The sequence below is a fragment of the Fistularia commersonii genome, chromosome 1, assembly GCF_037954325.1.
Source record: "Fistularia commersonii isolate RoL2024-O1a breed Wild chromosome 1, RoL_Fcom_v1.0, whole genome shotgun sequence".
NCBI lineage: Eukaryota > Metazoa > Chordata > Actinopteri > Syngnathiformes > Fistulariidae > Fistularia > Fistularia commersonii.
Genome location: NC_141284.1, coordinates 27,850,740 through 27,866,818, shown reverse-complemented (window position 1 = coordinate 27,866,818; position 16,079 = coordinate 27,850,740). Strand labels below are relative to the sequence as shown.

Sequence of the window (16,079 nt, the reverse complement as noted above, 5' to 3'; positions counted from 1 at the left end):
TTTCCACACTCTCCTACGCCCTGGACAGTTGACCCTAAGTACCTGAAATCCTCCACCTTCTTGATCTCCACTCCTTGTAGCCTCACCGTTCCACCCGAGTTCCTCTCATTCACACACATATATTCTGTCTTGCTGCGACTAACCTTCATTCCTCTCCTTTCCAGAGCATACCTCCACCTCTCTAGATGTTCCTCTACCTGTTGTCTGCTCTCACTACAGATCACAATGTCATCCGCAAACATCATGGTCCATGGGGATTCCTGTCTAACCTCATCTGTCAGCCTGTCCATCACCATTGTGAACAAGAAGGGGCTCAGAGCTGATCCCTGATGGAGTCCCACCTCCGCCTTGAACTTCTCTGTTACCCCTACAGCACACCGTACCAGTGTCTCACAGCGAGCATACATGTCCTGCACCAGTCTAACATACTTCTCTGCCACTCCTGACTTCCTTACACAATACCAGAGCTCCTCTCTTGGCACCCTGTCATATGCTCTTTCTAGGTCTTTAGTGACCCGACCACGGGACGTATTATCAACCCAACCGGCAGAGGCGAGCGCTCACCCTGATGTCGTGCTCCACCTTCAGACAGTAGGGCTGGTTCTGGTACTGCTGGATCTCCCCTGTGATCTCAGCCACTTTCCTCCTCTTGCTGAAGTTGATCAGCTCCTTGCCGTGGCGCTTGAGGAAGTCCGGGTTGCCTTCCTCCGTCTTGAGGATGTTGGTTAGATAGATACCTGCGGGGAACGTTTGCATGCGATTGGAAACAGGAAACGGATAAAGGAAATTAAGCGTGAAGCGCGTGGTGATGAATGTGTGCGGTTCAGGGGAGACGCACCAAAGAAAGGCACACAGGGCGGGTTTATTGACTTGAGTTTAGCTAAGTATTTCTTGAAATGGTCCTGGCTCAGTTCCACGGCGTCTTCCAGGATTTTCCTTTTCCTCTCTGCTATGGCCTGCGGACGAGAGAGCGAGGGACGGCAAAACAAACACACTGGAATTAGGATCTGACCTCCAGTTTCGGTGTCACGCCGAAAGGACCGCCGGGGCCGACGAGGATTTAAACCCTCCTGACCAAAGTCTATTCTCAGCAGCGATCTTTAGGGCTCTGCACATCCCTTTCACAAACCTCTCCGGGAAGCTTTGACAAAATCCAGCCGGTAGGACACGCCGTAATTACCTTTTCCATGCTTCCCCCAACTTTTTACTTTTTTTGTTTTTCTTTGCAAGTAATTTCTTGCGAATTCAATGCTGATTTCTCATTCATTTGATTATTATTTTTGTTATTTTATTAATTGGGAGCGAGGGTTTCATTATCTAGCAAATAACTGGTACATTTCAACTTAATAAAAAAAAAAAAGGGTCATATCTGCAGTTACACTGTTTATACTCAAACATGTAAAGATTTCTCTACTTCTATCTGCGAGTTGGAAAGATATATTTTATCGCATTTTACCGTAATTTCCAGAGTATAAGCGCTACTTTTTTCACACACTACGGATTAAATAATGCAGCTAATTTTGGGATTTTTGGGGGGAGGTTTTTTTTTTTTGTGGAGTAACAAGCTCGTCACATTAAAACAATGAAATTACCGCGAAATTCTGAGGCCGTTCAATTCCGACACCGAAGAAGTCGACTTTAACGGTTTTAGTGCGCGGGAGGAAGACCAAGATCGCGATCAGCTGGAGTAGGTCAACGGATGGATGGACTTTTCTTTGTGTTACTTATCATTCATCTTTTTTATCAGCTGTGTTAAAGCCACTGTTTGGGGAAAAAACAGCATTTCCAGTAGGTATTTGTGGATGTTACCGGTAGATGTTTTTGAGTAAATATCTCATGTTACAACGTGGACACCTGCAGCTTACAGACGAGTGCTGCCTGTAAATGTAAACAAAGATTTATTTGTTTATTTCCCGCCGGTGTAGCTTATATTCAGGTGCGCTCAATAGTCTGGGAAAAAAACGGTAGTTTTAATTTCTTGGACATTTTCAGGTCATTCAGTAAAGCGGAGATAGTAATTCTTTGAAATTTTCCGGAAGATGTCGGATAAAACTCGCCAGGATAAAATGAGACCATTTGCTGTTACAGTTGGGTGTTTTCATATAGTTGAAAAATGAGTTTGGTGTTTTCCAGTTTTTTTTTTTCAGGTTCTCCAGGACGTGTTGAAACCCAGGCTCTTAACCGGTTCAGTTGCGGTTACATAGTTCGGGCTTGGACGAGTTGCTTTTGACTCGTCCGCCTTTTTGGGCCGGGGGGTTAAAGGTGTGCGCTCACCTCGAAGGTGTGGTCCAGTCTGTAGACCGGGACAGAGTTAATGGCGCTGACCACCTCCAGCACACCGTTGAAGTTGTTGAGCTCCTGGAAAACCTGCAGGATCTCTATGACCCGTGTCAGCATGGCCACCCTCTCTTCCAGGTTCATGGTTTCTACGATACACCTGCAGAGGAACACACACACACACACACACACGGTTCGAAGGGGACAATTCCTGGACTTTAAAACTATTTTTTGCTGAACTATCGGGGAGGCTCACTTCTCAAACCACAGTGTGAGGTTGGTGGTGTGGCGGATCATACGCAGCAGGTTGGGCGAGTTCTTCTCCTTGTCCTCCTTGGTCCAGACGCTGCCGACCAGCTCGGACGGCCGTACGGCTCTGTGGATGGAGGGGACGTGTTGCTCAGACGGGAAATAAAAACCAGAAAAACAACGTGACGCTCCTGCAGAAATGTTTTAATTGAAGCCCGGTCCTTTCTTCACCCCGATCCTGGAGATACTTGACCAAGTTATCAGTAAATGAGAAAGACGTTACCCCTTGAGAAGTCACAGACAAAAAAAGAAGACACCAAATTCAGCCTGGAGATAGCTACCGTCGCCATCCCTGCACCCGCGGGGACTCACCTGTAGAGCTCCGACTCCAGCAGGGTCAGCTGGCGCGCGATCTCGATGGGGTGAAGGGTCATGAGGTCGAAGGAGTCCACCTGGCCGGCTCTGCAGATGTGCCACTCGATGGGGGGAGGCGGGCTCTCGAAGGTTATGTTGTGGCTGACGCCATTGGACTGTGTCTGCAGCTTCCTCTTGATGATCTTGTTGATGGACTCCACCCACTTCCTCATCGACTTCCCTGTGTGGGGAAGCGAATAAAGGCATGAGGTTTTGGTCGCGTTCAGTTTCTCAATAGGCTTTTTGGGCCAAAACGGCCCCCGCTCGTGTTATAGAGAATACATAGAATATTTGACGACAGAAAAATACAAGATATTGCGGTTCTTTATTCATTTCTGTTAAATCACATTTCATTGTAATTATTAGCATCGCGGTTATTGCATAGAAATCTTTTTTCAATTTAGCCTCTCTGTATTCCATCTATTGATTCAACTTGGACTGTTATATAACGGTACCCCCAAAATGTATACATCCAAATGTATACATGCAATTAAATCTGAATAATCAAAAATGTCTAAAAAAAATTCCATTAAAAAATAAGAAATGACCGAAAACAAGGGTTGAAAAATCTATACTTAATTAGAGCTTTGCTACACTGGGGAGAGACAATGAATTAATAATTTACGAGGCTGACCAGGATAAGAGCACTTGAGAGAACAAAACAATAAGAAAAGAAAAAGTCTTCCTTGCCGGGGCCGCAGCCAGATGTTCCCCGCTGCGTCTCAAATTTTTCAAACTGCTATTTTTAGCCGCAGTTTCAAGCGGAGGATCAAAATGAACAACAGTGCAAAACGGCGCCGAAAGAAGCACGCCGTGTTCGGCACGTAGAACCAACCTCGCAGCTGGATCTTGGCCGTGATGTATTCCTCCAAGCAACTCCTCAACTCGGGATCGTTCTCAAAGTCGTAGAAATGATGCTCCACCCACTGACGGAAAACGTTGAGAACTCTGTGAAGCGAAGACAGCGCTTGATCAGAATCCTGGAAGTTCATTTGAAAATACGGATCCCGCGCGTATCGAAAACGTTACCGTCCACATCCGGGCATTGAGCATTCTTTGGTAAATATCTGTTTTTGAGAATTATGAGGTAGCTCAGCTCATGGATAATTTTTTATTATTTTTGCAAAACGCAATGAGGAATGTAGCGATCGTTCATCTTGAGCACCTTCTAGAGACGAGTGCGGCCTCTCTAAATACAACCAAAGGGCTTGTGAAAGCAATGTCCAAATCTCTTTTGGATGGTAATTTCAATAAAAGCAGAGGCAGATATTTCAATATAGCACCATTTCCAACTTCCTGTTTCACTCACCTGCCCCAAAAAGGTGGTCAAATATAGACACTGCAGACATTGTGTTTACTTCCAACCAGTTCATGCTTCCAGAATAGAGGCTTAAATTAAAAAAAAAAAAAAAGGGGGGGGGGGGGACAAGATGTGCCGCGTGGGATAAAAGATGTCCCCGGAGGTTATTTTTATTCCTACTTTTGAGTGTCCGGCTTTGGAAATAAACAGCGGGGCCCACGTCGCTCTGTTTAGTAAACTACAGACCACCTAGGCTGCAGGGGCCGTCGCTTTAATTTATGCTCTGACCTTTTATCTTGTTGTTTGTGATGAGCTGGACTACAGACGCCCCGCTCGGGTGTCTTGTGTTCTTGTTTCTGTCTGCTAGTGTCACATCAGTCCTAGAAGAGGGGGTGGGGGATCTGTCCGGTGACCACAGGGCTCATGTTTTAACTGGCTCCGTGTCTTCACTTCTGGAAGGGTTTTATTGCAGCTTCCCTGAAATATAGCCGCCGTTCAGTACCGGTACTATTCTTGACTGATGCTCCTTATAAGGACATGGATTCTAATACTAAAGTAACTCCACGGTTCAGGGAGAACATTTGGACCTTAACGGGAGCCAAACGGGCAATGGAAGACGAAGCGGCAGGAAAGAACAAGACGCATGAAACGGAGGGTGGGAGGCCGGCCGCTATAAGATCTACCATATCTGGGCGCCGCGGCGGTCGAGAAACAAATAAACAAACAAATGAAAGCACGCAAAACAACCGCGTCCCTCAAGTGCCATTCTGTGAGAAATATCTTTACAAACTGTCACAGGTCAGAATCACAGGGTCGCTGCTTGTCTTTTAGTATCTATTTAACATGATTTTTCTAATCGTGAATTTAATCATTTAAAATTTTTTTTTTTTTTTTAAAGTGTAGACATGGAATGTTGGGATAAGTCAGGGGTCGGCAACCCATGCGGCTCTTTCATCTTTACACTGCGGCTCCGAGAGGCTTGGGAAAATAAATTATAAATATTTAATTGAAGTGTATATCATTTGTGTTAATTCCTTTTTTTTTACTTATAGTTCTAAGTTGGAAGATTTTTGTGATTTTGAAATATTAAATAAAATTATATTTATTATTTTTCGCCGCTCAAAATAACGTCACACTCGCGGAAGCCGGTATACCAGCCGGCCGGTAAAGTCCCGATTTGCAGATGCTGTGCGCAGAAGTTCAGGAGCAGAAGTCCCATAAAGCAGGTAAAATAAATATTTTGCAAATATTTATTTTTTATTGTTTACTGACACAGTGATTTTTTTTCCCTGATTTATTTTTAAAATTCAGGTCAAGGCTCCGCTACACGCTCTGAAAGGCCAAAGCTCAAAATGAGTTCATTACATAAATGAAATTTAATTTTCTCTGTAATACTTTGTGAATCTCAGAAGCAACACACTACACACTTGTTTATATAAAGTGCAAAGGTAATTAAAAGCAATACATACAGTGGTACCTTTATTTTAGACGTCAAAAAGTAATTGCGGCTCCCGGTGTTTTCTTTTCCGAGGAAACCGGGTCCAAATGGCTCTTTGGGTGTTACGGCTTGCCGACCCCTGGACTCGGACTTTTTGTTTTAGAGTCAATGACCTCGTCCCCAAGAGATGACGCCGGGCTGACCGAGGCTGGGAGATGTTCATACCTGAGCTGGACCGGCTGCACGTATTCCTTCCGGAACCTCTGGAGCTCGGCGGCCATCGGCTGGTCGCCGTTCCACAGGGCCTGCCGGTCCTCCTCGGTGGGCTCCGGCTCAGGGATCTCGATCCTGAACAGAGCGGGTTTTTCACGGCGTCAGCAACTCATCGTGGACGGACGTTTCGCGGGGGGTTGCGTTCATGAAACCGACCTGTCGATCAGCAGGGTGAGCAGCTCCTGCGGCTTGCAGAATGACCGGTAGGTGGTGAGAAAAGTGCGCACGAAGTTGGGATCTACGAACGGACGGCACAGTTTCAGATGATTTTCCCACGTCGGCCCGGCGGGTAAAAGACATTTTGAAACGAGCGCGTGCTTCGGCCACCTTACCGGCGTACATGTGGTAGGTGAGCCGCTCGATGAGCTTGACCACGGTGCCCGCCTTGATGATGGGGATGCCCGTCTTGCTCTGCACTTTGTCCTCAAACACGATGTTCTCCTCCGAGTCCTGCACGGCGAAGCGGTAAACCTCCGGGGAGGGCAGTCTGAGCGGGTGCGCTTGCTCCTCGTGCTGCAGCACCGTGTCCAGCATGCGGTCCAGCGTGGAGCGGTACTGGAGCGTCACCAGCGCCGCCATCCACGCCGCCTTCTCCTCGGCTGTCCGAGCGCAAAAAACCGCGCAGTTTTCGTCTTTGCCGATCAGTTCAAACGTGTGCCGGAGCTCCGGCAGGTCCTCGCGGTCGGCGATGCGCACTTTCCTCAGCACGAATTTCTCCTTCAAGCGGTACTCGGCGCCGCTGCCCGACCCCGGTAACCGGGAACTTTGATTGGCCTTGCAGCTGATCATGAGGCCGTCGAACAGGAAGTTGTGACGTTCGTGCTTGGCGCCCAGCCGCAACAGCCCGCCCTCCAGGATGAACTCGCTGCAGCACTGGCCGATGTCTTTCCCCTCCCAGCCGTCGATACTCTTCTGGATCTCGTTCATGCGCTTGATGGCGAGCTGCTTGCTACGGACCTGCCTGCTGTACAGGCGGTACATGGGCTCACTGTGGACGGGGGGGACGGGGGGGTTTAGAAAGCAGAAAATCAACGGTTGAACTCTACCGACATCAACAATGCCATGCATATCCGACGCGTGAGACAACAGAGTATTGAAATGTACCCGGGTTTGCGCCGTGGCTGGTGTTTGGTATAGATGCGCTCCACGCTGCTCTGGAGGTTGAGCAGCGCCGTGATCGCTTGTTTCAAACATTCTCTGTCGTCCTGGTCTTTACTGCGTTCCTGAAGTTGCTGCAAAGGACACATCGGACGTGGTTTGGTGATTAAAAGACGTGGACAAGGTTTGGAGCACGAGTGTTACAATTGTTATATCCGACACAATGAGTAGCAGCTGCAAAACTGCCCGGATTTTAAATGTCTCCAGGTAAGAGTGTAAATCACTGCGCTTTCCCTGATGAAGATATCATTTACCAAAGTTTGCACATTTTTAGGTCGTGTTTTGTCAGGTTTAGCGCTCCGGTTGGGTCCCCTTTTTGCATGTTAGAGAGAAAGGAGGTCGAGAGAATAAATGAATGAATAAATACAAACTAACTTCAAGTTGTTTTGACATCATCTGTTGATACATGCTGCAGATTGCTTTCTGCTCATACAATTGTTTTACTGACTTCAACATTATTTACTCATGCATTTTAAGATCCTCCAGAGCACGACTCTGAAGGACTAATGAGGAAATGAGATTATGAATCAAGATTTGCACTTTATACCAGAGGATATTGATAAAATGTGCAAATGTCACCTGTGCGGGATGAGAACCCAGTAACGGGTGTTCTTACTGAACCAAAGAATGACTCCGAAATGAGTAAAATAGACCGCAAAAAAATGGACAGACGTACCTGTAGTAGCTCGAAATAGTGCATACAGTGGTACACGGGGACCATCATCAGCTGCGGGAGGACGTACTGGACGGCCTCTTTGAAGCCCTCTGCAACCGACTGGAGGGACAGAAGACACGGGAACATCTCAGCGATGGACAAATAAGACTGGTGTCAATCTGGTGGGAGGAAACTACTGGACAGATTCTGAAGTCGGTCTGATGATCCCGTTAGCGTTCATCATGTATGCGTGATCATTTTCAGCAAAAAGGTCAAGAATTTTGTAAAAAGTATCAAGCATCAGGTGGAAAAATCTCATTTCGACTGTCAACATGGGGAAAAACAAAGACGAATTTCCCCGGATATTTTGACACCAAGCCAGAGACTGTCGGACGACAAGTAAAACGGTCCCTCCCCTCACCGAACGAGGTCGGTCGGTTTCCCAGAAGCTGAAAAATGGGAGAAAAAAAAAAAAAACAACAGCGGAGAGCCAACCAGCAAAACACATGCGTTTGCTTTTCGAAATAAGACGCTTTACCTTTCATTTTCACTTCACGGGAAAATGTTAAAACGACTGGAAGCGTTTGAGCTTGCCGGCGTCATGTTTTCTGATCAAACAAATGCAGCTTCTGATGATGCATCTGGTTTCGTTCAAATGGTTTTAAGGACTTTTTTTTGGAGCAAAGCGTGATCGGAACTGACAGGAGCTCCCGTGAAAACTAGAAAAATACTTCCTTCCCCACATGGAAAAGTAACCCAGAAACTGCAGTGGCGTGGGGCTGGAGAGGGGGCTTTCCTTGCTAAGCATGCAGCCCGAGTTAATGAAAACATAAAAAGAGGAGGGAGGGTGTGTGTGTGTGTTTCGGTTTAGAAAGGCTGGATTACAGTGAGCGGGAGGTTAGAGGGTGACGAGCGATGGGGGCGGCGGCGGCGGCTCCGACCACCGGCTGAGGCTGCAGGGTAACTGGAGAGGAAGGGGCCGTCATACAATCCATTTAAATCTCCCGTTCCCCTGATAGACGACTCGGAATCAATACGCGAGTACTCAAGACTCCAAAGCAGCGGCCACACTGTCTGCAAGAAGCCTGGGGGGAGGTAGGAAAGCGGGCTCGAAAAGGAGAGACACCGCAGTGATCGACGGATGAAGAACAAGGACCTAAGTTTAGATTTTAAATGGATCCACAGCTGGCAGGTTTACAAACAGAGCCGCACATTGTTTATATAGAGACCTGGGTGAGGTGGAAATAAATCGCCGTGATATTAAGGAGCCCCGCTTCGGATCTGAGACACAGATCACCGTTTCTTCTCAGGGATGGAAAATGTGTTACACAACCGCTGCGGCATAAGAAGAATTCAGCTCCGCCTTGTAGATAATTTCTTGAGAATTTTTTTCTTTCTGCTTCACCGATATCAGGCTGTTTCTTGGTGCTACCTTGTTGATTTCAGGTGATAACCATGCCAATTTAGAAGCAAAACACGCATCAACTAAATTGATGAAGAATTAGTAATGTATAAGAATGAATAATCATCAGAATCTATATAACTATATCACTATAACAATAAATCCAAAGTAAATATCCCACTTCGTGAATAAAATGATAAATCGTTTTTTTCTCTCATCACACTTGAAATTGATCCGAGGATGTGAAAAACACATGCGCAAATTTTGTTCTTTGTTTTGTTTTTTTTTTGTCCTCGTGATGCGCTTCTCTCAAAGGGATCGTGTCACGCTTCAATTTTTTTTTTTTTTTGTCCGAAAAGTTGTTTACGGTGGTCGGATCAAACCCTGCTGGCCATATTCGTCAGAAGCGTGAACAAACCAGCTGAGATGGACAGGATTACCAAGATGGATTTGTAAAACTAACTACAACCCAACTCGCAAATAAAAAAAAAGATAAAACTGAAAGAAGCGACCTTACAAATCCCGTGAAATTTGATACTCCCTTTTAAATTCTATTTTTAAAATTATATACAGGACTGTCTCAGAAAAGTAGAATATTGTGATAAAGTTCTTCATCTTCTGTAATGCAATTAAAAAACAAAAATGACTTTTTCATGACATTCTAATATTTTGAGATGGGATTTTAGAGTTTTCTTAAGATGTAAGCCATAATCAGCAATATTAAAATAATAAAGGGCAAAGCGACCTTACAAATCCTGTGAAATTTGATACTTGCTTTTAAATTCTTAAATTATGATGTATTATATTTAAAAAATTATACACAGGACTGTCTCGGAAAATTGTGATAAAGTTCTTTATCTTCTGTAATGCCATTAAAAAAAACAAAAATTACTTTTTCATGACAGTCTAATGTTGTGAGATAGGATTTTTGAGTTTTCTTAAGATGTAAACCATAATCAGCAATATTAAAATAATAAAAGGCTTGCAATATTTCTGTTGATTTGTAATGAATCCAGAATGTATGACATTTTTGTTTTTGTAATTGCATTACAGAAGATAAAGAACTTTATCACAATATTCTAATTTTCTGAGCCAGTCCTGTATGTCTTTTAGTTTCGCTTCATAGGCTGAGCTTCTTTTTCCATCTGCTTTCACCTTGGATGATTAAAGAAGAAAATAAATCCCAAATTATTTGATCCTCCTCATCTTCCTCTCCAAGTGCAGGCAAGGCCAGCAGACTAAATAGAGAAGGCGGCGCGGTAAGAAAAGGCTACGATTAGGACTATCGGGGACACCGTGTTCCCACGTTCGTCTCTCTTACGGTCCTAAATCACATCTTATTTTCAACATTAAAATGTGCCCCAGGCCACCTTCCTCCGCCCCTCCTCAGCCCCCTCCCCGCAACCGGGAGAAAAATGGCCCCGCAGTGTGGTCGCCTGTTCTATTTTTAAAAAGACGATGCAATTTAGCCGCGACGGCAGACGCTGCAGAGGCGGCAGGATGGAGCTGAACCAGAGCAGAAGAGGATGTAATGTCAATCGTCATGATGACATAAAAATGCAAGTCTTTTTTTTTTTTTCTTCTTCTTTAAAATCAACGTGTAAGAAAAGTTCGGATATTAATGAGTTGATTCTTTTTTTTTTATATCCGAAAGGACGGGTGTTCCAGACAACCAGATCTGCAGTTTGAGTATCGGGGAGATGATGCAGCGAGGAAGAGTAACTGATCCCGAGGAGTCACGTGACAAACCAGTGTGACGCGACCCATCCACGAATGGTTGTCGATCCAAAATAAACACAGATTCTACAACTGGGTGTCACAATTCTCGCTGGCAACGATGCCTGAATCCAACCATGCCTGAATGTAAGAAACCATCTGGTTTGTTTTACTGTTTGTCTCAAAATAGCGGTTTTCCACTTGTTCTATGAACTCTCAACATTATCGTTTTTGCAACTCGTCATGATGGCAGCCTTCTGTTTGTCCAAAGAGATTTACATTCTTGTTATTTACATGCTGATATTGTATTGAGATATTTCATTTCCTGGTATGGTAACACCCCGGGCTTCTCACTTGCCGCATTATTGAGCGCACCTTGAATTAATCTCGAAATTATTCTCCATTTTAGCAGCTGCTCTGACGGGCACTCTTACTCTAAAATCCCTGGATATAGAAAAATCTGAAAAAAAAAAAAAAAAAAAAAAGTATCATTCGATTTTTATTTTCATGATTCATCCTCTTTTAAATGCTTGTTAACTTCTTGTCAACAATCAGCTGATCTTCAGCCAAGTTTCAGTTCAACCTTTACCAGTTTTCGTGTTAAGGCTTGCCAAGTTTTAGGTGATTCCCTGCTGATTTGAAAAGTGAACAATTGCCAAAACTAAGGCATGCGCCAGTGATTGTGATGTAAGACAAGCTGAAAAGAGTTTTTATGCAATGAGCAAAAGAAACAAAACAAAACATTTTGCTCCAAACAAGATTTGCCCTACTTCAAAAAAAATTCAAAATTAAGGATGTCGATCACGTTCTGTGACAGTACATAGAATGTAAAACTGCACAGTTTGATAAATTGAAATGACGCAATAAAAATTAGACAATAATCTGGGGCCGAGTCATAAATCTATCATAAACATCCTTGCTCTGGAAAGTAAAAATTTGGAAGAAAACGATCTGCCCACAAACGTAGACAAAGACAAGCTTGATTATAAAATTGTAATAAAGTGATAAAGGTTTGATGCAGCCGTTCGTGTCCTACAAGCAGAGGATGAGGATAAATCCTGGTTTGAGCTTCAGAAGGCGGCTGGCGATCAACGGCAGTTAGATGGGTGTTTTTATCGTAAACACGTCAGACCTGAGCAACACCGCTGGCCAGTTTTTACCCCGCCGGGGCAGGAACGTGTTCCGCCAGATCGTTTTGTGAAGATCAACAAGGCATGCGCGTGTGTGTTTTCGCGTGTATGTCTGAAACCTTAAAAATAACCCAGAATGTAAATACCGCTGTGAGTTTGTTAGCTCGTGTGAACAGCGGCTGTCCTGAAAAAACACCAGAAAATATTCGGTCTTCAAAGGCTGCCAAATTGCACCCCGCCGAGCATAATTCAATGCTATTCTTTTGAGGAATGTCCAAATAAAACAATGCGGCAGCAGTGAATAAACTGTACACAGGACGCCGAATATGTCATGACATGCTCTCATACGATATTGGGAGGGATTCCGCACGACACCAATGTTCACTCCGAAGCCAAACAGGAACAAAAACACAAACGCTGCTGGTTTCATGTAAACACAAAAGCTGACCCACTTGTAACTTTGCATTAAACAACCCACGCCCCCCCCGATGGTGGTTTAGTTTTGAAAAAATAAACTTGAGTGATGAAACCAGTCAGGTGGAGCGTCTATTAGTAATGACATGAGTCAAATCCACTAATTTAAAAAAATAAGTTCTACATAGAAAATGTCAAAAGAAAAAAAAAATATTACAGAGTAAAAAGTACATTTGCACCTTTTCAAAGTATTATTTAGCTACTGGGTGGAGCACATTTTAAGCAACTATATCTGATATAATCATTTAATAAATAAAAATGTCTGAATACTATCATGAAACATTGTGAAATCATTTGTTATATTTCTCCTCCATACTGAGGAAATAACGTATTTATTCTCATTAAGGAGATCGGAGTTAATAATCTATCTCTCACAGAGAAATGCGAAAAACTGCTTTTCAGGGTGTCTGCAGGTATTAGCTCATCTAATTCAATAGTTTTTAATGCCCTTGTCCAGAAAGGTTTATTCATAATAACGTCAATAGTTTACATCTGGAATAGATTTTGCACAGTAGCAGATATGCTCCTATGATCTTTGATCTTTGACAATGAATCACTTTAACTTTGTTAAAGTGAACTTCGATTTAACTTTGTGTATGATTATAAGTGGATATTTCTTAGTTTGTTTCCTTATGGATCCATCTCTGTCTCCATGTTTTTCAATTCAAGGCTTTTGTCCTTGTATCACCTTGATCTGGTGATCGTTGGAGCCATGAGTGAACCGCCTGAGTTCTTTTCAGCTTTCTCAGCAAGTTCATCAGCGCCCACCTCTTGTCAACACAGCCTTTTTCTTTCTCGGCGCTTCTAGCTCATCCTCAAAATGTTTCTTTTAAAGTCCTCACATTGCTTCCTCCTCTCTTCATTGAGGTACATCCTGCAGGAAAAAATCCGCCGCAGTCAACGGCTGCCTGCCTTTCAGATGACCGTTTGATTGCCACTTAACTGCGTCGATGCCCGTTGTGCAAAGTTTGAACGTTTTTTTTTTTTTTTGCACAAGCTACGGAACGCCTCACCTGGTTTTCCAACGGGTTTTAACCAGTCTGGTCTTCATCCGACCACCTTTGTTGAAAATGACACTTTCCCATTTTCTTGACAACACTATTCTCCTCTCTTGTGCCACATTCAATGTGCGGCGCTGTAACTTCGTGCATCGTCGGAACCATGGCCATAAACAATAGCCAATTAAAGGATTTCGCCTGTCAATCATTACAGATCACTACACTATTCCGATCGAAAGTATTCAATATTCATAAAGCCTAATCAAAATAAATTGCGGATGAAAATGCCCCCCCATGAAGTGTATTTTAATTTTGAATGCCTCTTGACATAGAATTTAATGTTTTTCAATGCTATTTAAGGCCTTACTTTTTGCGAATCCATTCAATGACTTGTAATGCTTTTTAATGACCCACAGAAACCCTGATTTTATCAACACCTGGTTGCAGCAACAGAATTCCAAGATGTTCAGGTATAATCAGAAAGAGCCCAAACCAAGACGTTATCAGAATAAAATCCAGGTTTCAGGAAAGGGCAGTAAATTGGGGAAGAAGAAAAAAAAAAAAAAAAACTGGAGCAAGTGCAATCAAGTGCCTGTGAGGCCAGCTGAACATCTGACCTGGAAGTAGAAGCTGGCAGAGGATCGTGCCATCAGGTTGTTGAAGTGCTCGTGGAAATCCCTGCTGAGGATATCCTGAGACAAGGTCTCATAGGGGTCAAACGCCTGCTCCTGCGGGACAAAGACAAACATTCACCGTTTTATGACGACAGGACGCACTGCTGCAGGCGGAGGATCAGATAGGGCTCGCATTAGCGCTCGGGATGTGAAAACAAAAGCAAAACACAACACATTGAAACCTCTTGTACAAAATAAATAAATGAATAAAATCGCAGCAAGGCGTCAATCTGCTCCATCCTAAACGCAATACTTTCTGCTGCTCTTGTTACATTATGGCTTAGTTTCTTAATGTCCGAGCTTTTTATTAAAACCAGAGGATAACTGACAAATGGGATGATGTGAAATTTCCAAACAGTGGGACGGTTAAAGGATTTTCTATCATGTTCTAGAAAAGAGATAGAAAACAAGCCAGTCTTTCAGTTTTGATGCCACGCCGCGGAAATCCTGCGACATTACGGCATCTAGAATAATTCCAGTCCAGGACTTTGCGGATCTGCATTGGAGTCTGATGAGCAATGATGGGAAACTGATTCCTACCTCAGCCAGGTCCTCAAAGCAGCTGCCCACCAGCGGATGAGGGCTGCCGTCAGCCGTCATCTCCACGGCATCCTCGATGAGTCCGAGCAGCTTCACCGTCAGCTCGTGGATGTCCAGGATGTTACTGAAGATCACCTCCACATCCTGCACCATCGTGAGGAGAATTTAAAAAAAATTTTTTTTTTTACCCAAAACGAATATGTTGTTGCGAAAAGGGGATGCACTGTGGTACCGTTTGTGCAGGAAAGTAAGTGAAACAATTCAAAGTTAGCCAGGCTTCAAGATTCCCTGGAATAATACGGCAGCTACTGGAACCATCACAACATTCAACATTACACAGTCAAGCATAAATAGGTCAAATGTTGGCTAAATTCCCAACTAAAGCCAGTGTGTCATTAAAACACTGAACTTGAGAGCAATAGCATGACCCTGCCTTAAAAACACCATGTTGCTTAATTAAAGACTAAATACATAACAAATACAAATTTACACTTACAATGTTTTGATGACAAATGTCTCCTGTTTTTGGAGCAACAAGTCAGTGACCAAAAAAAAAAAAAAAAAAAAAAAAAAATCAAATGGAAGTTTATCCTCTTAGATAAAATGATTCGCACTGGAACATAATTCAATATATTTTAAGCCCAAATCTTAATTTTTTCTAATCCTCAACCAAGTAGTCTTGCTGCCTAAATTTAAGGAAGTTTGGTTTCTTAACTTGTGTGTAATCTAAATAGTTCTGTGTAACAGAACTATCTGAATCAGTCTGGTCCCCCTCACATTCATTCTGGTTTTCCGGGGTTCCATGAATTCCTCGCTAATCTGTCAGCTCAGGCATAATACATGTACGGATGAATGACCCGAGGGCCGGGAACGCACGCCGCCATGGCACGCAGTCCAGGGGGAACTCCGTTATACAAAAAGCCTGCTGATGCCCTGGATAGGGTATCTAAATTAAAGAGACCAACAAAAGTCAATTAAAACTTTGGTCTGGAGGAAACGTGTTCGTCGGGCTTTCTGTGACATTCGGCAGCAGCATGCAGTTTGTTTACATTTTGAAAGTGTAAGGTAGGCGACACACCTTCAGCAACTCTGATTGGTCACTGCATTGCGCTAGCCTTCATTGGCTACCGCTCCGGTAAACCGCTCTCGCTGCAATCTTTGCAACTGATGTCAACGCGCTGTAAAAACCGTCGGAGATCAGACCACTGGCCGACACAAAATTTGACATAAACAATGACTGCAGTAATTCAGTAATCAGTGTTTTCACTGCAGTGATCAGGTTGTGCTTGTTCGGTTGGTTGGTTAGGGGTGAAAACAGCTGAATAAGGAGGATTGTGACAACGGTGCCCGATCGATCAGTCGTTTTTTTCCAGGCTGCTCT

The 16,079-nt window shown here is 43.8% G+C and overlaps 1 protein-coding gene across 1 annotated transcript in view; it reads right to left on the bottom strand.

Annotated features, from left to right (window-relative positions):
* sos2 (son of sevenless homolog 2 (Drosophila)) overlaps positions 1–16,079 on the bottom strand; it is a 40,808-nt gene that overhangs the window by 5,398 nt on the left and 19,331 nt on the right. Inside the window, exons 6-18 of the mRNA XM_086158260.1 lie at positions 14,699–14,842; positions 14,102–14,212; positions 7,786–7,884; positions 7,056–7,183; positions 6,284–6,939; positions 6,108–6,189; positions 5,904–6,026; positions 3,776–3,888; positions 2,899–3,121; positions 2,534–2,653; positions 2,275–2,437; positions 839–956; positions 565–737 (exon numbers count right to left, since the gene is read on the bottom strand). Coding sequence (XP_086014386.1) covers positions 565–737; positions 839–956; positions 2,275–2,437; positions 2,534–2,653; positions 2,899–3,121; positions 3,776–3,888; positions 5,904–6,026; positions 6,108–6,189; positions 6,284–6,939; positions 7,056–7,183; positions 7,786–7,884; positions 14,102–14,212; positions 14,699–14,842 — 2,253 coding nt within the window. The remainder of the gene's footprint in view (positions 1–564; positions 738–838; positions 957–2,274; positions 2,438–2,533; positions 2,654–2,898; positions 3,122–3,775; positions 3,889–5,903; positions 6,027–6,107; positions 6,190–6,283; positions 6,940–7,055; positions 7,184–7,785; positions 7,885–14,101; positions 14,213–14,698; positions 14,843–16,079) is intronic.